Here is a 21,439-nt window from a genome sequence, read left to right on the forward strand (position 1 = left end):
GCAGCGGCAGGGCGGCACAGCTTGCTGGGCGAGGACCACTGAACAGTGCACAGCAAATGGCTTGTCGACCGGGCCATCGCGGCACGTCCGGCCACCGGCGGCCCATTTGGAGCAACTACACACTCCCTCCAGTACAGAGCAGCGAAGCAATCAACAACCATGGTTCATACACCACACCAGAGTGCCTGAGCAGATTACAGTCTATTTATTTATCACTTAATCTAGGATCAGTACCAGTGGCTACTGACTAGCTGTTGGAGCAGGCCGAGGGCCCAAGGCGTACCCACCTTTAACAGCACGGAGCAGCTGGGAATACCGAGCGTGACATAGGGGGAAGCTACCACCGGTTTAAACTGTCATTGAGCATCCTCACGGTACGACAATCAAACGGGGGCTCCAGACGAGCTTTGCCGGCTACGGAGCTCATAGCTTCGAGATCAGCTCGGTGTGGATGTCCTTCGGCGACTCGGCTTCCTTCGCGTCCGTGTCAGGTCCAGGAGGAACGTCAACAGCCGGCGAGCAATTGAAGAATCCATGGGGCTGGACAAAAAAAAAAAGATTTTCAGATCCATGCTAATGTTACCTGAGGCAATCTAGGACAAGTGGACAAGAAGGTGGCCTTTTTTCTACAGAACATAACATAATCGTCTGCAAAAATGTTGATTAAGCTGTGGTGGGTACCACTAACATGAAGCCGATCCGCTCTACCGGCATGACGGGCCAGTCTTCCAGCCTTGGGATATGGGTGAGCCCGAAAACGTACCTGCAGTTGCAGGGTGTAGTTTGGGATTCAGAGGCAGAAACACTCGGATGAATGCCGATCAACATGACAAGATAACAAATAACATACCAGAGAACAATGTTCGTTTCCTCCAGGGACCGATCCTTCTTCACCCACGTAGCTAAGCCCTCGTCAATGCGTGGGTTCTGATTGGGGAACTCACCTCCAGGGAACATCTCATTGTTTTTGTATGAGGTGACCCAAAGGTTATGCTTTAAGAACCCAGCTCTCCTCAAGAATTTGGCCTCAGGTAGGGCCAGTGGCAAACAATTGGAACCAGGTATGAGCTTGTAACCTGTCGGTTGTCCAGTGCGGTTTACATTTCTTGTGTTCCTTACCTGATTAACCCATGATAAAGAACAACAGAGCCAGTGTCACCGGAATTTGAAATTCACATCCACGTACTATGATTTAAAAAAATTAGAGAAGGGAGAAAACATCTAGCATGCATTCTTACAATCCAATGGCGCACAGATGAAGGGTCACAATCACGCATTGCCTGCAACTCAGACTTTAAAAGTTTTTCTTCAGCATAGAAGGCATTGTTGTGCACATTTTTTGGGCCTGCATCTTCAACTTTAGCGTTCACCTCAACCACCTGCAATGGAAGAGAAGCAATAGTATCAGAAGCAGCTGGCAAACTGATGAAAGGTGAAGGGGGGGAAGGTATTTTCTTTGTGAAGACTAAACTTCAATTAACCTTTAAGCAGCCAAGTTCATCTATAAATAGTGCACTGCTAAGGTGCCGATGAAATAATGTGATAATAAACAAAAGTTAAAAAAAGGGGGTGTGGCCCATTATCACGGAGTACATGTTGGGTGTAATGCAGATTTGAGGATTTGTAAATGGATCTTTTGATCATCACATGAATAAATATCAGAGACTGACAACCCTACCTGATTATAAGGTTCATTGGGTTTGCAGTCAACTGCCATGTCCATACGGGCAACAAAGAAATGCTGATGAACTGGTGCATACAAACCAGGGGCAATAGTTGTGCCATATTTCCTTTGTTCCCCAGGCATTAGAGCGCCCAAGCTAAGAATTCCAGTAAGCTTTACCTCTGCTTCTATCTTACCATCCTACAACCAGAAAGAATATAAAAAGAATAAGCACATAGATAAAGTACGATGCAGTGCATAATGAAAGTTAGATACAAACAAACTTCATCAATCAAAAAAAAAGTCAGAACTTAGCAGGTAACTAAAATACAGCAGGTGCTACCAGAATTATGTAAGATAATATTCACCTGATAAAAGTGCCAGTAAAATCCATACTCATAGTTTGCGACTGTACATATGAATGATACAGTAAGCCTCCTTGACCGTCTTACTTCCGCCAATCCAGTTCTCCAGTCTTGGTGCTTCCAAAGGATTCCATGGTCCTCCTCATGTAAACAAACACAATTCTCAATGGTCTCCACACCACCAGTAAAATTTGTAAAATGCGCATCAAAGTACTTTATAAATCCCAAACAGTCACATCCCTACAAATCAATAATAGAATATAGTTAGAATACAGAATAAAGATACTGGAGGCATATCAAAACACTGAGTGCAAATGACCTTTTAGATGCACTTCTGGAAAGCATCTTGTGTAGTGCGAAAAGAAAAATTAATTTCAAAAGTTCCTATGAGAAGTTGAAAATATAGTTCTTAGAGCAATTGATGAGGCAGTGCAATTTCAATCTCAAACTTAATTTAAGTGAGTGCAAAAAAAAGGCAGGAATTCCTAGAAAATGGTAAACTAAATTGATCATTTTGTTTATCCTAATAGAGATCAAGTTTTATCCTGAAAATTCAATGCTCCAGTCACAAACAAGTGTTTGAACAGTGAAACAATGTTCAAACATTACTTTACCTACCAATCCGTATCACATTCTTTCTGTAAAACTTAATGAAATATAATATTATGAAAATATTCGTCAAAACTCCACTAATTAAATTTCATATGACTGGTCTAGATATTCATAAAGATATTGTTAGTCTTTACATCATTCTGAAAGGAGCATGTTTTTTTTTTTGGCAAGGGCAAGTGCCTTCTATATGACACTGAGGCATGTATCATGGAAACACATGTTCACTCAATCGTGACACACTAATCAAGATGATTGTACTAGATATGCCACTAAAATAAAATGAACACTGCTTATGCTGCAGAAGATAAACGCCAAACCTTCTTAAGAGAGTGTGCATTCTTTCCCAATCCATCTTCTCCGGCATCAAATGCATTTTTCCGATAATGTGGTTCATTTGGATCTCCATAAGGAACAACCATCTCAACAAAACTCAATCTGTGAGCAATAGGCCGTCGTCCACGGTTCCCATCAATGTATGCAACAGAATGGATAACTAAACCCTCTTTAGGGGTGAAGCCAATACGGAAATTCCACTGGCAAGATACATACAAAGAGTAAATTTCAGGACCAGGTCTAATTTAATGTTGGATCAACAAATGAAATCGACACTGGACAGGAATTTTACCTTTTGCCATTCCACAAAATAGCCGTTGATACGGAAACTTGGGCCTTCAGGTTGATTGATAATAAGAGGTTTCACATCACTTCGATCAGCACCACCTCGTGTTTCCCCAGGAGTATAGTTCCTCAAATGATCTGGTGGGGGCAGAGGCACTAACTTCCGATCTTCAAACTCTATCACAACATTGTTCTGCATATCAACAACAACATGGATTCCTTCAACAGGACGTGCATAGCCATTCTCCATAGGGCTATCACTTTCGGTTCTGCAGAAGATCAGAGGTTTGCCAATTCTTCGGTTGGGAGCATCAGCATCACTGTAGTAACCTGCACACCTGTTTTTTAGAAGCAAAGATCATGTTTCGAGTAAGATTGCAACCAGATCTAAACAATAATATTTTGTAGTGCATTTTATTACAGAAACTATTTATATCTAGCTTACCACGCATCTACCATGACAAGATCCATGTCATCTATGCCTCTCTTCTTCATTGCTTCAATAAAAGGGGGGTAATTTTTTACAGTTGCCTCACATTCAGCATATTCCATAGCGTCCTGCAAAACACACAAGCACTATCAAAGTAATGTCCTGCAAAATACACAGGCACTATCCAATTAAGGCTAGCACTTGACTTAATTAGTAGATGAGCATTAAGTAACATTTTTTTACATCACATCAGTATCAACGTAAGACTAGCATTTATAATACAGAACACGTGCAATTAAAGCAGGTAATAAACATCAGTGTTCTAATTGGCAGATGCCACAGCTTACCAGCAATAACTTAGAAGAGATTATCAGGTAAATACCAAACACAACACATATCATTACTAAATATTTTCGATGTACACGTTAAACAGTGCTAGATGGACTCATATGTTGGGGTAAAATGGTCACAAGAAAGAAAAGACAACATCCAACCAATCTATATAGACATACCATTGCAGGTTGGACATCTGGAACAACTTCTGATGATATAACCTTGCCTCTGTGATGTCCGCCCCTAGTAGCAGCATGCACTTCAGAGAGTTCTACAACCCAAATACTAGTCTCATTTGTTTGTTTGTTGTAGACAACAAGCCTGGCCCTCCTAGATGGCAACCTGCTTGGAATAACAGGAACACCTTTTGTTCTAGGAAGCAGAGATGGTTGGAACGGTGGGAAGAAGTATGCATCAGCTAATGCTACAACATTCTTTTCAGGCTCCAGGAGCACAACTTCAACAAATCGCATGCTGTCCCGCACCTGTAATTTTGGAAAGTTGAATGTAAATTATTTATTTGAAACATGTGATCCCATTTTCATTGAGAAATGTAGTAGGTTGGCAAACCTCAGGAGTTCTTCCAGCAGCTCTGACAGTTGCTACAGCCACGGCAATTTCAGCAGCAGACAATGGGTCCAATGGGTGGCTTCTCTGCGCCCTCGCCATGATTGGAATCCCTACAATGTTTTTTCTCAGATTGGACATCATAATTTGGCATTGAAGTAAATAAGGGTGCAAAGAATGCATCAACAAAGCTAATAACACAAAAAATCTGGAATATGCAAGTGCAGACTAGCCAACATGCACAGAACCATGAATTAAGCCTAGAACACTTGCTGATAGATACATCTCTAGTATACCACATACTTTTCATTATTCTTATCATTACACGTTGGACTCTCTTAGTAGCAACTGAGAACACGAATGGGCTGGTCAGAAATTATATGATAGATATCAAATTCTTAAAATTATGGCACTGTCTTATGAAAGGGCAAAACCAAGGTAACGAAAACATTAAAAAGAAACTGGAAATGCTACACGCGAAATACTCTTCTTTGTTCGCTACATGAACAAACTTAGAGAATGGGATAATCTAAATCACAGGTCACTGGACAAGATCAACAGCATAAGGAGAAAAAACTTAAACGGCTACAAGCAGAAATATCTTCCTCGTTCACTACACGGAGAAACTTAAAGAATGTGACAATCACTGCACAAAGATCATACTACTATTGGAATTACAGTAAATTATTCCTTTACTATTGGAATTCCACTAATCCAACCCCTTTACAAGATACTGTAAATTATTCCTGGTATCATCTGGTCCAGTTGACATTTTTCTTTTGGAAAAGAACCGGCAGCATTTCTGCCGCTTATGTATATTGAGAAAGGAGAAGAGCAATGTCCAATAAAACAAAAGAAAGGAGCCTAAGCTCAATAACTGGCCCAATACAATTTTTATTTTTCATTTTAGGAAGCCATAACACGAGAACTAATCTTATCTTCTTATTCTTTGCTGAATGAAATTAACTATTTGGTTCAGGGTTGTTAACTTGTCATACCATTACCTTCTCCAACAAAAAAAACTTGCTAAGGAAACAGAAAATTGCAGGAGATATTCCACACATAAATGGACCCCCACACTGGACACAATCAACACTCACGAGTACTATCAACACTAGTGCAGCAAACACACCCATAGGCCCCACCACCCCCACACAAATCCACTAATAAAGTATATGCATTGCATGTGGATGACTCATTCTTGTACTATCGTGCTGCTTTTGGTGGAGCCGTGATCTATACAAAACATTCTAGTGCTCCTGTTACTCAAATAGTTAACAATGGGGTCACGCCTTCATCGCTTCAACAGAATCCTGAATCCAGAACAGTATATCCCACACATCATAATCCCTATCTGCATTTCACTACTGAGCGATAACAATAGCATTCACATTATAAACACTGACTGCGTTGTGTCAGATTTAATCTATGCTGGCACCATCACCAACACAAAGTGTCTGTGCCATCATTCTAATGGGTTATTATACAATTATTTTGGCAGTGAATAAACAAATGCAACCACACGGATGTTTGTCATGATCATCAGATTCTCGCAAACTAAGATGCCACTTTAATGGCAGAATTATTTTTAGACTAATATAAGCCGCTTTAAGATCTATTAGCACTCTCCCATTCATGTCCCACACACATGGATGACCAAACTTGGAAAATAAGCGGACTCCGCGGCATCATAGCAAGGCGTATCACTTCATCACTACGATCAGACCTCACAAATGTGATCGCGACCAAGACGACACCAGCACCAGGTAGTTACCCTTTCGAAATCCATTTCCGTCACGTGACCCGTTGAAACATTTTTTCCCCCATTACGCCTGATCCCCATGAAAACCCACAACTAATCGCGATTTCGCGTCGTCCCTCGTCACGCGCCCCTGAATTCACGCGTCACGAATCCAGCAGCAAGCACGGGAACAGCGTGACACCTGATCGACGACACACGCACCCACCCAAGTGATGCAGCAACCGAGGAAAGCAGAGGCAGGGGGGAGGCCAGTGATCCGGTCACGCGTACCTTTGGTCGAGCCCTTCGCGGTGGTGCCCGGCGCGGCCTCCCCCGCCATCACGGCGCCGCCGCCGGATGACGACGCGACCTGCGCCTTTTCCTCAGCTGCGGCCATTGGAGCGGCTTCGCGACCTGGCCGTGCCCGTACCCTCCACCTACTCCGCGGCAGTCACGATCTGACATGCAGCACCGGGCACCAGCCCGCCACTACCGCCTCGTCGTCGTCCGGGGTTAGGGATCGAGACGGCCGTGCGCGGACCGCGAAATGGATGGGGATCGATCGGGCCTCGGCGACGGCGAGCGGGCAAGCCGAGTCGTCGACGAAGGGGGTTTGGGGGGTTTTGTGGACTTGTGGTTTGTGCTCTGCTTTTGCTTTCTGTAGTAGTGGCCTGGTGGGCACTCGCGTGTCGCGTGGCGTGCGCTTTATAAAGCTGGCAGCGCGGTTGGCAATAGGTTGCGGCGGCCGGCGGGGAAGGCGCAGCGCCGCAGCGTGCGCTGCGGGCTTGCGGCCTCGCCGGACTCTGCGCTGCTGCGGACCTGCGGTGCCGATGCAATTTGACTACCAACCAAGTACTTCATTGTACAACCAATGGAGTCCACTAAGTCACAATTAACAAAGTCTGACAACACATCTCACCTTCATCTTGTGGGTGTGCAGGAGCGCGGTGTTAATGCTGCCGCAAACCTGCGTGCTATCAGTTGGCGTCGCTGGCCTGGCCTGATCCTGCTTGACGGCCCTATCCTTGGGTGCCGCTGCATTTCCTCGCGCGGTCTTGACAGGAGGAAATGAACCGACAGTCCATGCTGCCGCCCAACGAGGTCCCTAAATTCGATCATGATCACTGTCCATCCATGCATAAACAAAATCTGGCAACACCACTAAGAGTTTGTTTGGATCCGGGTGGGGCTAAACTTTAGTCCTGTCATCTCGATGTTTGGACACCAATTAAGAGTATTAAATATACGCTAATTATAAAACTAATTGCATAAATGGAGACTAATCCATGGCATGAATCTATTAAGCCTAATTAATCCATTATTAGTATATGTTTACTATAACACAATACTACACAATACTGCCAAATCAGGGATTACTTAGGCTTCATGGATTCGTCTCGTGAATCAGTCTCCCTTTATACGATTAATTTTATAATTAATATATATTTAATACTTCTAATTAATATCCAAACATCTGATATGACAGGTACTAAAGTTTAATCCGGATATCCGAGCATCCTCAGAAGAACCCAAAGTCCTAAATAATAAAAGTCAAACAACCAAGCTGCACTCCAAATGATAGATCTCAATGCCATCAATCATGTTCGGCACTGGAGAAGCAGTTTTAATTTTGACGAACTTGACCCTAGTAAACCGGATCTAGATTGGCAGTTGGTGCTGTAGCACCCTCACGATGCCCACCATGCTATCCTCGCGGCTCAAGCTCCTCCTCCTTGCCACCGCCTCGTCATCGTACTCCTACACCGGCACCGTGGCGTCGAGTCGGGCATCGTCGCTTGGCGAGGTCACGCACATGGCAATTGAACTTGCAGCTGTTGTGGAGGGAGTTGAGCATCCCCGTCCCGGGTGATGTCGTCCTCGAAAAATTTGAACTTTCGCTATCATAAATGTTGGATTTTGCGTAATACCATCTTAACGTGGATTTCTTAAAATTGCCACCTACAACATTAACAGCTTGTTTTCCAAACCATTTGACCCTGTTTATTCATTTTTTAATTCTTTTCCCGTTTTCAAGCACTAGAAAGGATCAAAGTACCCTTTCCTATTTGTTCCTACCTGGGAGATATGGATCGCTGCATTTGAAATTTGATGTGCCTGCCGCCGCCCATACTTCTATTCTGCTAGCTCTCCATCTTCAACAATGGCACACGTTTAGGCTGGATCCTCATTTCGAGCGGACGGAATGAACCCGCATCTACATGGAACCATGTATAGCATTCTCGGCTTGCATTGCCATCTCTTCTCTATTCACAGCTGCACTAGTCTAATCAGATTCATCAATCCCGACCTCTCTCGAAACCTCTTTGCCTGCTACACTTGAGAGAGGCGAAAGGGAGGCGACTCCTGCTCCCGCCGGCGAGGTCGCCGTTCCCCTCCGCCTCCGTCGGCCTTTGGGCCCTCGGATGTGTGTGGGAATGGCGGCTCTCTGTCCGGGGGTGTAGATTAGGTCCTAGGGTTTCTAGGGTTAGGTTTCCGGCGACGGCGTCGAGGCGGAGGCGGCGGCGTCAAGGAATAAGGTACTCTCGTGCTCCTCCCCGTCTTGGTGGTGCTCCGCTCCGGTGCCGTCAACCGAGCGCGTGGAGGAGAGGTACCCTCCGTGGATCCACTGTACAGGAGTCCTATGCTGGCGGCTCGTCGGGAGGTGAGTTCGATGGCCTTTTGTTCCGCGGATGGGGAGGCAGCCTCGGGTTGTACGGAAGGCAGGAGAGTGGAGCTGCTGGCGATGGAGCTCTGGTCGACCTGTGGTTGGCGGCGATTGGCTTCCGGCGATGGCCGGCGGCAACGGAATCTGGAGGATTTGGCCTGCGGGGGTTCCAAGTACTGGATTGTAATTTCTTTGTTTTTAGGGACCTTTGTGCAATTAGGTCGGAACAGTTGCCCTCTGTATCCTTTGCCAGCGTATCCGTATGTGTACAGGTTTGTTTGATAAAAAATCTAATCAGATCCAAATCCCATATAGCATGTGCGCGAACCCATCGCACACCGTCATACAAGTATGTACAAATGAACCCATCCAACCGTAAAAATGCTAGCATGCATGGATGCATATGGCAACTGGCAAGGGTGTTTTTTTCATGACGACTCAAAGGGATCTATTCAAGGAGATTCCGTGTACAAAGGGGTGCAAGACAATGCACGGACACACACACACCATGAAGTTGGTACGGACAACACAGAACTTTTTGCACATTAAAACAGCTTTGGTAGGATTTTGGCTTCACTTAAAACAGCTTTGGCTCTAGCTTTATTGCCAAAGCTGATTTTACGGTGAAGCTAAAACTAATCAAAACTGTTTGGATAAAAAATAGCTTCTCTTATAATTTTGCCAATAAACACCTGTGTTATCACATATTAGCAACAAGCTGTGAGGCAGAGCTGCATGCGTTCAGCTAGCGTTTGTCCAATCCACGACAACAACACGTACGTCTTCGTGGCATTGCACAAGCTATGAGTAGTTATTTGTGCCATGCACAACCTATGAATAGTTATTTGTGACATGCCAAGTATACTAGTAATCTGAGCCTAAACAAAAATACTTACAAATACTCTAGTCCAAACAAGATCGTACCATTAAAAGCAAAGACTACAAAACAAACTTATGATGATCTAGCCAAATAAATTGCCCTCGCAAGGTCATCCCGAAATCTGTCCATGTTGCTAGAATGTGGAGTTGATGTATCCGATGCACTTTGAGAAAGTTGATATCTAGCATATCTTTGCGGTATAGTAGGCACGTAATCAACATTCCTGTCACCCTTGCAGAAATCTTTATCCGCTGCACTGTTCTCACGAATGAAATTGTGTAGACACATGGAAGCCGCTATAATCATCATTTGCTTCTCGAGTGGGTAAGACGGCATCTTAAGAAAGATTCTCCACTTCATTTTCCACACACCAAAAGTCCGTTCAACCGCGTTGTGGATGCGAGCATGCAAATCATTAAAAAGCTCTTGCTCACCACTAGGTGCCGGTCCTCTTCTCCAATCGGGAACATGGTACCTCTGTCCTTTGTAAGGAGGCAAGTATCCGATGCGGTTTGGATATCCTGCATCGACAAGGTAGTATTTTCCTACAGCAAATATGTCAAAAAATTATTAGTACCATTTTGCAGTTAATCAGTTAGATAATCAGTTAGATGTGACAATGAATAGTCTATAGATAACCAGCTAGATGTAACAATCAATAGTAATAGATAATCAGCTAGATATAACAATCAATAGTTACGAGAGCATTTTGCAGTTCATACCTAAAGGGGGATGAGGGAAATTTTCTCTATCTTGCTCCAAAGCATGAAAGAGCACGTTAGTGTTATGCATAGACCCGGGCTGTCCAATTGATGCATATGTGAACCTCAAGTCAAAATCAACCACAGCCATAACATTTTGAGTTGGTTTTCCACTTCTACCAATGAATCGGATGAGATCTTTTGGAGGTGGTGTTGCTGAAATATGAGTGCCATCCAATGCCCCAATACAATCTTTGAAATACGGCGTCATCACTACTGATCCTAGTATGTGTAGTAGAGAAGTTTGGATCAAGTGGTTTTATGTACTCTTTAGCCATAGCCACTACACAATTCAATACCTCTTCAAATTTTCTACTCATAGTCTCATTTGAATGCTTGAATACATTTGTCAATCCACTAAAAGACCATTCTTGACCAAGAATTGCTAAAAACAGAGCAAGTGATTCCATTGAGCTTATATGAATAGAAGATTGAAGGCCATAACTAGTTACCAGCAAATTACGCAACTTGTAAAACAAAGTAGCATCCATTCTAAACATCTTATGAGTACCTTCTGTCCTCAACACATCCATCATCCAACTATAGCCACTTTGACCAAATGTTCTAGGCTCATTCTTGTCAAAATATGTCATATAGTAATTGGCAGCAAGTAGAGCAGTAGAAAACAGATTAATTTGAGCAGCTCATACCAATGTCAGAGATTTTAAAATGTCATCATCATCCAAATCAGCATCATCATCTGAATTATCATCATCTGAATCAGTAGAATCCATAAATCTGTGCACCATAAAAAGAACAACACATTATTAGAAGAATGAAAGAAAATCATACAAATAGCACTTTATATTGTACAAATTAAAAGAACAACATATAAATCTGTTAGAGAATGCACTATGAAAAGAACACATTACTTAGAAGAATGAAAGAAAATAATACAAGTAACAACTTATCAATCGTAAATTTATTACAAGTCCAACATTGCGTTCAATATTGCAAATGAAAGAAAAGCATACAAGCTACTACTCAATGTTTAGCCATCCACTCATATTTCTTGGACAGCCACTCAAATCTCTCCTCTCGATTCTCTAATGTCATGAACATCTCCCTCTCAATCTTTTTTGTAAAAATAGTTGTTGCAATGAAATGCGCATTTGTCCCCGGAACAGCACCACAATCCTTGACTAGGGCCATGACTTCTTGTATGGAACAAACAGATTGGACCTTTTCCTTGACACTTCTTGCAATAGACTCACAAGACCTAGTAGTTTTTTCATTCATTTCAACCATTCTCTCAACCTCTCCAAGTAGCCAACTTCCCTTGCTGGTCTTCGGTTGTTTTCCCCTGCTATTCTCAGATAATCTGTTTCTCCTTTTTACCCCACTAGTAGGTGTCCCCGGATCTGGTTCACTATTGTCCTCCTCCTCCTCTTCCTCCTCTTCTTCTTCACTTGGTTGATAGCTTTGCGATGGTGGAACGCCGCTAGAAGCACCAATGATCCTCACCGGTATTATGTGTCTCATTGTCTCCATTGTTTTTGGTATATCTCTCCATAGCTTTTGATTTGCTGCATGTTTCTATTTTTTACACAATAGAATGGCTTCTATACGGATTGGCTTTTTTTCATCTGCACACAAGTTTTCTTCAGTTCTGAATGGCATGTTGCTCTGCAGGATAGTGTGTATCGGCTTTATGCTTTCTTCCATGCATTTTTTGCCGAAAGTGTTTCCTGCTATAGTGATTGAAGGAAAGTGGGCAGTTGGGTTAAGCTTATATTATGTTTTCTCCAACAATCATTTTCCTCTCATGTGACCTAATCTGTTCTCTGAGAACAATTTCTGAATCTCGCTATTGCAAGCCTTGCTAAGCATTGACATGTTTTTCTGCTGGTATACTACTGCATTACATCATCTGTTACATGTGGTTTTGTTCTGTTAGAAAATATTTGCAGTTTGAATGTTAAGTGCAGGACTTGTCTAAATAGGCATTCAACTCGTTGTTGTGTTACTTGCCATCTGAACTTGTTTCCTGCTAGACCAATTTGAGAAAAATGGGCAGTTGAGTTAGGCCAATGTCTTGTGGTTTCCTCAACAATCATTTTTCTCATAGTTTGCTCTTCTGAACACAATGTTTTAAGTTTGCGTATGTATTTGGCTCTATTGGCTGCATTTTTTCAGAGGAAGCAAACTAGCAATAGCAAGAGAATTAGGACTCAGTGCTTCAGTAGTTCAGCAGGGAAACACAAGATATATATAGACAAGATGACAGCGACGAATTTGTTACCTCCGGTTAATTTGCTAGGGGACCGGCGATGAGGAGGACGGCGGGTCAATGACGAGGAGGACGGCGGGTCGGCGACGCAGCTGGCCTGGGTGCTGTGGGTCGGCGACGAGGCGGACGACAGTTCGGCAACAAGGAGGACGGCGGGTCGGCGACGCAGCTGGGCCTAGGCGCTGCGGGTCGGCGACAAGGAGGACGGCCGGTCGGCGATGCAGCTAGGCCTAGGCACTGCTCAACCCTAGCCACCCCGTGATGCGCGGCCAGGATTCGAGCTCGTCCGGGTGGGGATTTGAGGCGGCGACGACGGTGGTGGAGAGGGGACGATGGCAGGTGACGATTTGAGGGGCCAACGGCGGCGATCTGGCTAGGGGCCGGCGGCGGCGCCCAACCCTAGCGTGGCGGCGGCCAACCCTAGCGCGGTGGCGGCATCTCTGGTCTGTTCTGTGCGCTGCTCCATGAGAGCGTTCCGGAGGCCTCGTACCCCTTCGCGGACTGTGGATCTAAGAGAAAATTGGTGCATTGGTGGGAGGTTTTTTTTGTAAAAATGATGTGAGCTGAAGCTGAACAAGCCACAGATCGTGGCTCCTCCCCTCTGATACAAAAATGGCTTCAGCTTTTTGGATGAAGCTGGTTTAGAAAATGGTGTTTGGCAAGGCTTGGGCTTTTTTTGGAGGAGAAGCTAAAGCTGAAGCCCTGCCAGACGGGCCCTAAACTTGCATAGTAATTGAGCAGAAGCGGCGTGGACACCTCCAACCCCCGCCCTGACAGTATCTATAGCAGATGCTCCCACAGGGGATGTGCGGCCGGTATGGACGGTCGCCCTAGACAACCTTGGTAGCCTGTGCCGGTGTTGGCGGTGAGGTTGCATCATTCTCCGCCGCCGCCACCGCGGTAGTGCCATCGTTGCCGCCCCAGGGCCTCGGGTTTAGATTATTAACACCCTATATATATATATATATATATATATATATATATATATATATATATATATATATATATATATATATATATAGCAAGATGCGAGGTTGCCTGGCGAAAACAGTCATGCGCCCATCCCTCATTACTTGTGTCTGGTCCTATGTCAAGCAGAGGGTGGTACACCAAGCAAAAAGAAAAGGGTTGGGCGACCTCGCATCTTGATAAGAACCAAAAACAATCCATGCCAAGTAGAGGGCTCTTTTGCGGATGACCTTGGCATTATGCCACCTGTACGCGATTACACTTGCATGAGCTCCTGCATGACGAGAGAAGAGAAATTAGGCTGAGCTAGAAATAGGTGACAACCGTTGCCCAGCCACTGCCGGCACACTGCCAGCCGAGTGAAACGGTTTGGCAATTGGCACCCAAAGCTGAGAGTTCATACCATCTTTTAGGTTGCACAACTTAAAAAATACAGCGCGACTTGTGCACAGAGCAAAAATAAATGACAATCGGGGGATTTTTGTTCGATTTATCATCCAGATTCCCAGCCAACCATAAAGTGACCCGTCATATGATTAACTTTCTGGTTTACAGATAAGATTTGGATGAAAACAGATCGCAGTTTCACTTAGCCCCGTTTGCATCCTTGGAATTGAATTTCATTGTAGTATCATAATTTAGACAAAATTAATTAAACTAATATAGTTGTATGTGGAATATATTTGTATATTATTATTGATTATATGGGAGAGATGCTTATGTACTGCACTTCTGCATTTCTACTTTAGGGAAGCGAGTTGAAAGTATGCAATAAGTTGTATATTAGAAACATAACATGAGGATCTGTAGAATCAATTTTCATCTCCCACTCCATAAATTTAAGATAAGCTTATATATACTTTGGAAAGTTGTGGAATACCACATTTCAAGATAAATAGTCTACTCTATTAAGTAGATTCCAATTTCTCAAAATAAAGGGACCCAAACGAGACCTTAGAAAAAATACTAGGGATAAATCCGATAATGATAACAAATAAAGCCACACCAGAAACCGTGCACACAAGTTGATTTTTCTCACACAACTTGTCGGTTAAGCATGCACTAGCATTCTTGAGTTTGTTACTGAAATTGAACCATAAACAAACATTTGCAGGTCGCAACAAAAAAGGGAAATGAAAATTTAATTGCAGCTTGCAGCAAAAGAATAAGGAAAGAAAATAAAGGAGAAGAAAGAAAAAAGAAAAGGAAATGAAATTAAATTTAACTGGAGCACAACAATACATATAGATGACAGACTAGATTAACGAAAAGGGGATTTAGCTCTAAGTGCAAGGTAACCCAAATTTAACTTATGGGCATAACGTTATATGAGAAGAAAACTGCAAGATTAGAATTCTTTACAATTTTCCTGGTCTATTTATGTGCATAATTTTAGAATCCGAGGAGAGGTCATAAATATAAACAACTCAAATTATAGGCCCAAGCATTCATAATTCTCCTCATCAAGAATAATCTCTAAGATACTCAGAAAATTGATTCCTAAAACAAGAAACAGATACAGAACACCCTTTAACCCAAACGTTCTCTTCAGCAAAATCGGCAACAAAACCCCGAAAAAACCAAAGTCCCATTCACAAGTATATTCGCCAACACCAGGAATTGCAAACAAAAAAACAGTAAAAGATAGCCGGTCGACAGAGAGGATCTAGCCTTATCCCCAAACAAAGAATCGCCACTGGGATGGTTGGTGGAATCAAAAAATAATCGAGAATGATACAGGACAAAATTTGAGAATCTCCCAGCATCTGTCGGTTGTAAAGTATAGCGGTAGTGGCTGGCTCGCAGGCTGGTAAATGTAACAAGGCTAAAACCCCTGGGGGAGAAGGCAAAAGAATTGCTAGGCCGAAGAAAACAACAGAAAATGGCCCACAAGACACCAGTGAACAAATTGCTTCCACCACTCCTGCGCGTATCTTAAAAAGATCATAGCCATCCAAAACTGAGTAAGAAGAGCACAAATAATCAACTGGGTGATGTTTAGGAATTCCGAAAATGAATAAACAATAACGGAGTAATGATCACTAGTAGTATTGGCTAATATGGAGGAGGCCTGAGCTGGAACAGGCCCAATTCATACCATGCAAGCATTGAGTTCGGCCTAAGCCCAGAGAGTATCCATCCCTGCCTCCCTGGGCCCCCGAGTCCTTGTGGCCACCTGGTGGGAACCAAGGGGGTGTTTAGATCGCAAATCTTTATAATATTTGGAACTTTTTGCTACTGTAGCGTTTTCGTTTGTATTTGACAAATTTTATCTAATCATGGACTAACTAGGCTTAAAAGATTCGTCTCGTGATGTACAATTAAACTGTGCAATTAGTTATTTTTTTTACATACATTTATTGCTCCATGCATGTGTCCTAAAATTGATGTGATGGAGAGAGAGTGTAAAAATTTAGAATTTGGAAAGGCTAAACGGGGCCCAAGGATCGCGTATTCGCGTGCAATCTAGAATCCTTTTCCAAAAAAAGCATACTAGAAGACAAGCACGAGTACTCCATACCTGATCCGAGGACAAAGACCCTGCTGATTCTTCTTATCGGCGGGTTGCAGCACAACTTGCTCCTTTTGGCCTTTTCTGTGGTCCGCTGCATCCATTTGCGTATGGCCAGCTGAGAAAAATAATATCTCAATGACAAGCACATAAGCATGTCAAATGAGAGACCACACAACTTTATTCTTGGGCCACAACCGTTCTGTTCACATGTTAACATGCAGATTTCCTACGGGAGAAAACATACCCATGAAAATTCACTCCACAAATTGTCCTGCACTTCTGCAGTACTGGTAAAATATTTGTGGCGAATGGAGAATCTAGACAGTGTGGTAATAAAACAGTTGCAATATGAGCAGTAAAACATTTGTTTATCACAAGAACTGAAGAATAGTAAACTGAGTGCAAAAAGGAACAGCTGGCATGGTGCATCTATTTGCTTAATGTGCACAGCGCCAAAGTGGATATAGCAACAGATAGGAAACCCCACAAGGAACACAACAAATATTTCAGAATCCATGGATTTTCAACAGCCCTAAGATGCTAATGCCATGCTAACACAGGAGAGAAACAACAGCAAAAAACATAGAACTAGATCTTTGAAAACGGACTGGACCTAAGGGGAGCCCAACATGATCATGCAACTGGAAACAGTCAGGGGGGCAGCCGCTACCCCAAGTCCAAGTTTTGGATTAGGCAGGAATCTTGCTGATATCCCCTTGCACCACCCATTCTATCGACCACCCATTCGTCTCAGCCTGGGCTGGGGCCACCACAGAAACCAAGCTCTTGCTTCCATCCACATAACCGTGCTCATTTCTTCCCATAGACTCCTAATGCCACCGCTTTCCCTTCTCCTTCCGCCTCTACTCCCCCTTAATCTCATCTCTTTCCTCTTGCTGCCCCCAACTCATTAGCCCCCTCTTCTGCTTCCACCATTCCATGTCTCAATCCTCTCGATTCTTCTCCATCGCCCGAGCACATGCTGGAGCAGGAGGGCGGGCTGCGGCAGCCACTCTTCTGCTCCGTCAGCCCGTTGCTCAGCTGCCACCCATTCACAGCCTGAGGTGTTTCTCTTCAGCCAGAGTGACAGATGCCAAGACGCTGCGATCACACCTGAGTCTCCCTCGTGCCTTACTGTCCTCCTTTGCTGATGCTGATGATGGCTCTGGTACAAAAGCCGGTGACGCAGAGGCAAGGGAGGAGCGGAATGGGGAAAGCGAGATGTCAGAGATGGCCAAGGCATTTCATATCTCGCCACGGATGGCGATGTCGATCTCTGTGATGATTGCATTCGCTGCCCTCACCGCGCCACTGGCGATGCGCTCACTGGTCTGTCATGGGACCTTCAAGATGAGCGTGCTGGCATATCTGACGCTTCTGTCAGGGTTCTATATGGCATGGAATATTGGGGCCAACGATGTTGCAAATGCCATGGGGACGTCAGTGGGATCTGGGGCTTTGACACTACGGCAGGCTGTGCTGACTGCAGCGGTGCTAGAGTTCTCCGGCGCATTCCTTATGGGCACCCATGTCACCAGCACCATGCAGAAGGGCATACTGGTTGCGTCTGTATTCCAAGGAAAGGACTCTCTGCTCTTTGCTGGATTGCTATCCTCCCTTGCTTCTGCTGGCACATGGCTCCAGGTATGTTCCATCACCATTTTGAGCTCTGCTATACCAAGTCAGTCAGATCATCCAGTCTTCTGATGGCGATAAGGATCACAGAATTACCGAGACTTCACCCAGTTGATCGTCAGCCTACAATACAGTAGTTTTAGGATGTTGTCTCAGCCAGATGAATAATAGTAGAATTGCATGATTTATTTGATATGGAAAATTCAGAGATTTACGTTCGTAGAAGCTAGTAAATCTTGCCAACAATTTGTAGTGGCTAACTGCATCTTTAATATAAAGCTTAATATGTGAAAACCATTCAGACGCAAAAGGGTCAAATCACGTAATACTTTAAAGAACATATAGCTCAAGTACTCAGCACAGTCCATTTATATCTTGTAGTAAGAACTCTGCAAATAGAATGCACCTAAGAGACTAGGAACAACTCTGCAAAGGGAAAGCAACCAGTAACTTAAACAGATGTAACCAACCATCTACCTACAGCATGGTTTTCACCTTATCGATATGAAATCCTCATATGTGCACGTTGAGATAGCAACCAGTAACTTAAAACAGATGTAACCAGATAGCAACCAGTAACTTAAAACAGATGTAACCAACCATCTACCTACAGCAAGGTTTTCACCTTATCGATATGAAAATCTCATATGTGCACATTGAGATTAGTTTAGTTATATGAAGACTTAGGAACCATTAATGCACACTTCCCTTAAAAGTACACATTTCATTTCTGATTCTCAGAAGTATTTGTCTAGCACTTCATCTACAAAGGCATAGTAGGTACACAAACAAATAGACCAAAGTAACTCATTGGGCAAAATTCGCTAATAACATATCAATGAGAAACAAAATTTGAAGAACCTTGCATCTCAAAGTTGTAGCAAGCAGAAGTTTGCTCGAATGTTCACATCTATGTAAGCAATGAAATTATGATATTCATATGTTTGGGTGAGAATACAAACCAGGCAGCATGCTTCCCGAAATAGCTTTCTATCATAATTGGATGTAATGCCTCTGTCAATATTCCAGTTTTTTTAGTCTTGAGAATGCAGATTCCTAACATTTACAAGGAACAGGAAGCATCCAAGAACATTTATAAGCATCTATTATATGTATTGACTCATGCTGTTTCTTAGGTTGCTTCGTCATATGGCTGGCCTGTCTCAACTACACATTGTATTGTTGGGGCCATGGTTGGTTTCGGGCTGGTATATGGAGGGGTGAATGCAGTTTTCTGGAGCTCCTTGGCTAAAGTATCTTCATCTTGGGTCATTTCTCCCTTGATGGGTGCAGCAGTATCTTTTCTTGTTTACAAGTGCATACGCAGGGTAAGTGCTAGAGTAGTTTTCCTTTGTAAGCAAAATGACAAAAAAGGGACAGGTCACTAAAACAGTTAGGCAAACATCTTATACATTAAATGAGCATAGAACCAAAATTTCATAAATACAGAGAATAGAAACTGTTCCGCAAGAGATGCAAAGTTTAGTTTTGTACTGACCGATTTTCACTTCAGTTTGTATACAGTGCACCAAATCCAGGCCAAGCTGCAGCTGCTGCTGCACCAATTGCAGTGTTTACAGGTGTCACTGCAATCTCGTTTGTTGCTTTTCCTCTCAGTAAAGTCTTTCCCATTGCTCTCCTGCAAGCATTATCCTGTGGGGCAGTAGGAGCCATCATTGTTACCCGAGTGATACAAAAACAGCTAGGTGAGCTGCTGTCTTCGGAAGCAGAAAAGATAGCATCTGCTGAGAAGGCAGATGTTCAGCAGGTTGGATTTCTTTCAGACATTGCTGGCCCTACAGGAGCTCAATTAAAGATCGTGTATGGTGTATTTGGTTACATGCAAGTCTTATCAGCATGCTTCATGTCATTTGCTCATGGAGGCAATGATGTCTCCAATGCTATAGGGCCCCTGGCTGCAGCTCTGTCCATTCTTCAAGGCGTGGCAAGCAGTGCCGAGATAGTCATACCTACTGAAGTTCTTGCTTGGGGTGGGTTTGGAATTGTTGCAGGTCTTGCAATGTGGGGATATAGGGTGATAGCAACAATTGGCAAGAAAATCACAGAACTGACGCCAACCAGGGGCTTCGCGGCAGAGTTTGCAGCAGCTTCAGTGGTCTTGTTTGCATCAAAGCTTGGTTTGCCAATTTCTGCCACACATACACTTGTTGGAGCAGTGATGGGTGTCGGATTTGCAAGAGGGCTCAACAGAGTCAGAGCAGAGACAGTTCGCGAAATTGTGGCCTCCTGGTTGGTCACAATTCCAGTTGGTGCTGTGCTATGTATCTTCTACACAATGATCCTAACCAAGATTCTGGCATACTTTATGTGAGTGGATTGTGAAATATAAGAACTCATTTAAGCGACATAGAGCACTATCACTTCATTAATTTTGATCAGTGGAAAAGGTTTTTTTATTTTTTTGCAAAAGTGAAGAGATATGCTGATTTTGAAAGTTCTATGAGAACTTTGCAAGGATTTCCAAGAGCGCATGATCATTGCGTTGGCAACCGAGCGTGATTAGGAAAAAGGTTTTCCAGCAAAATAATCATGGTACAGACTCCAGATTTTTTAACTTTTTGTACTACCTCGTGTCCATCACAAGGTCGAATACTGTAACTTCTTATAGAGCTATTATACATAATACACAATGGTTGGCTAAGCTCTTCTTGTAAATTGTAATCATATCACACAGCTTTGTTCATTCCCACCCAATCATCCTTAAAAGCGAGTTGACGACAGATAAGAATGCAACATCATAGGTTACAGATAATACAAGAAACGAAGAACAGTTTGCAACAAAAGACTGGCAACACAGGTAATTTCAACTAAGATGGCCCCCTTTGGTAGGGCTTCTCAACCGGCTTCTCTAACGGCTTTTGGTGAAGCCCTACCAAAGGGGTAATTTCAAAACGGCTCCACCACTGAAGCCAGGGAGAAGCCGCAAAACAGCTTACACTAAAGAGGAGTAAAAAAAAAGTGTCTTCACCAGCTCCTCCTCTCTCCAAGCATTAACTGACCATAAAATTACCCACACTGCCATTGAGAAGCCATTTTACCAAACTTTTTCAAAAGGGCTTCAGCTCCAACAAAAAGTTGCTTCACCACAGAAGCCAAACCAGAGCCATTTTAGAAGGGTTTAGGGTTCCTACCAAACAAGCCCATACTTTGTTGCAAATCATGTTTTATGTCCCTAGATAAACAATGGAACTCAGGGTCAACAATTTTTCTTATAACAAATTCACATATACACAGAGGTTTCAGAAAAGGAGAAGGGAGGAGACTAGACATGACGTATTTAATGTCCCCAGCTTAAAAATACACATGCTGAATAACACAGCAAAGAAACTGGCCTTATCAAATTAGAGAATTGAAACTAAAGCCAGTGGTCAAGTTTAGAGATTCTCAACAGGCATGTCAATGAAAACTGAAAAGTGCACACACATCTGGCAATG

The 21,439-nt window shown here is 43.4% G+C and overlaps 2 protein-coding genes and 2 non-coding genes across 4 annotated transcripts; 3 read left to right on the forward strand and 1 right to left on the reverse strand.

Moving 5' to 3' along the window:
• Nucleotides 1-143: 143 nt before the first annotated feature.
• On the reverse strand, nucleotides 144-7,108 carry LOC112894036 (copper methylamine oxidase-like). Its single transcript, XM_025961613.1, has 12 exons — nucleotides 6,621-7,108; nucleotides 4,592-4,701; nucleotides 4,201-4,506; nucleotides 3,704-3,816; nucleotides 3,266-3,596; nucleotides 2,958-3,173; nucleotides 2,032-2,268; nucleotides 1,679-1,864; nucleotides 1,239-1,379; nucleotides 851-1,119; nucleotides 682-763; nucleotides 144-540 (listed from the first exon to the last, which is right to left on the reverse strand). Exons 1-12 carry the CDS (start codon nucleotides 6,724-6,726, stop codon nucleotides 424-426), a joined length of 2,214 nt encoding a protein of 737 aa, XP_025817398.1. The 5' UTR covers nucleotides 6,727-7,108; the 3' UTR covers nucleotides 144-423.
• Nucleotides 7,109-12,260: 5,152 nt separating this feature from the next.
• Nucleotides 12,261-12,404, forward strand: LOC112879156. The gene has a single exon (XR_003225981.1). It is a non-coding gene; the product is annotated as a small nucleolar RNA snoR135 (small nucleolar RNA).
• A 152-nt stretch (nucleotides 12,405-12,556) lies between these two features.
• On the forward strand, nucleotides 12,557-12,705 carry LOC112879157. The gene has a single exon (XR_003225982.1). It is a non-coding gene; the product is annotated as a small nucleolar RNA snoR135 (small nucleolar RNA).
• Nucleotides 12,706-17,091: 4,386 nt separating this feature from the next.
• LOC112891572 (inorganic phosphate transporter 2-1, chloroplastic) lies at nucleotides 17,092-20,646 on the forward strand. Its single transcript, XM_025958469.1, has 3 exons — nucleotides 17,092-17,993; nucleotides 19,121-19,312; nucleotides 19,498-20,646. Exons 1-3 carry the CDS (start codon nucleotides 17,289-17,291, stop codon nucleotides 20,314-20,316), a joined length of 1,716 nt encoding a protein of 571 aa, XP_025814254.1. The 5' UTR covers nucleotides 17,092-17,288; the 3' UTR covers nucleotides 20,317-20,646.
• Nucleotides 20,647-21,439: the final 793 nt, after the last annotated feature.

The sequence above is a fragment of the Panicum hallii genome, chromosome 1 (genome assembly GCF_002211085.1).
Source record: "Panicum hallii strain FIL2 chromosome 1, PHallii_v3.1, whole genome shotgun sequence".
NCBI classification, from domain to species: domain Eukaryota; kingdom Viridiplantae; phylum Streptophyta; class Magnoliopsida; order Poales; family Poaceae; genus Panicum; species Panicum hallii.

What these genes read in the sequence shown, in the direction of transcription:
- LOC112891572 (XM_025958469.1), top strand. Translation starts at nt 17,289, where the DNA reads ATGTCTCAATCCTCTCGATTCTTCTCCATCGCCCGAGCACATGCTGGA. An exon ending in CTGCTGGCACATGGCTCCAG is followed by an intron (nt 17,994 to 19,120) that starts GTATGTTCCATC and finishes GCTGTTTCTTAG; the next exon opens with GTTGCTTCGTCATATGGCTG. An exon ending in TTTACAAGTGCATACGCAGG is followed by an intron (nt 19,313 to 19,497) that starts GTAAGTGCTAGA and finishes TTTTCACTTCAG; the next exon opens with TTTGTATACAGTGCACCAAA.
- LOC112894036 (XM_025961613.1), bottom strand. Translation starts at nt 6,726, where the DNA reads ATGGCCGCAGCTGAGGAAAAGGCGCAGGTCGCGTCGTCATCCGGCGGC. An exon ending in CAGATGTCCAACCTGCAATG is followed by an intron (nt 3,817 to 4,200) that starts GTATGTCTATAT and finishes TGTGTTTTGCAG; the next exon opens with GACGCTATGGAATATGCTGA. An exon ending in CTTGTCATGGTAGATGCGTG is followed by an intron (nt 3,597 to 3,703) that starts GTAAGCTAGATA and finishes TCTAAAAAACAG; the next exon opens with GTGTGCAGGTTACTACAGTG.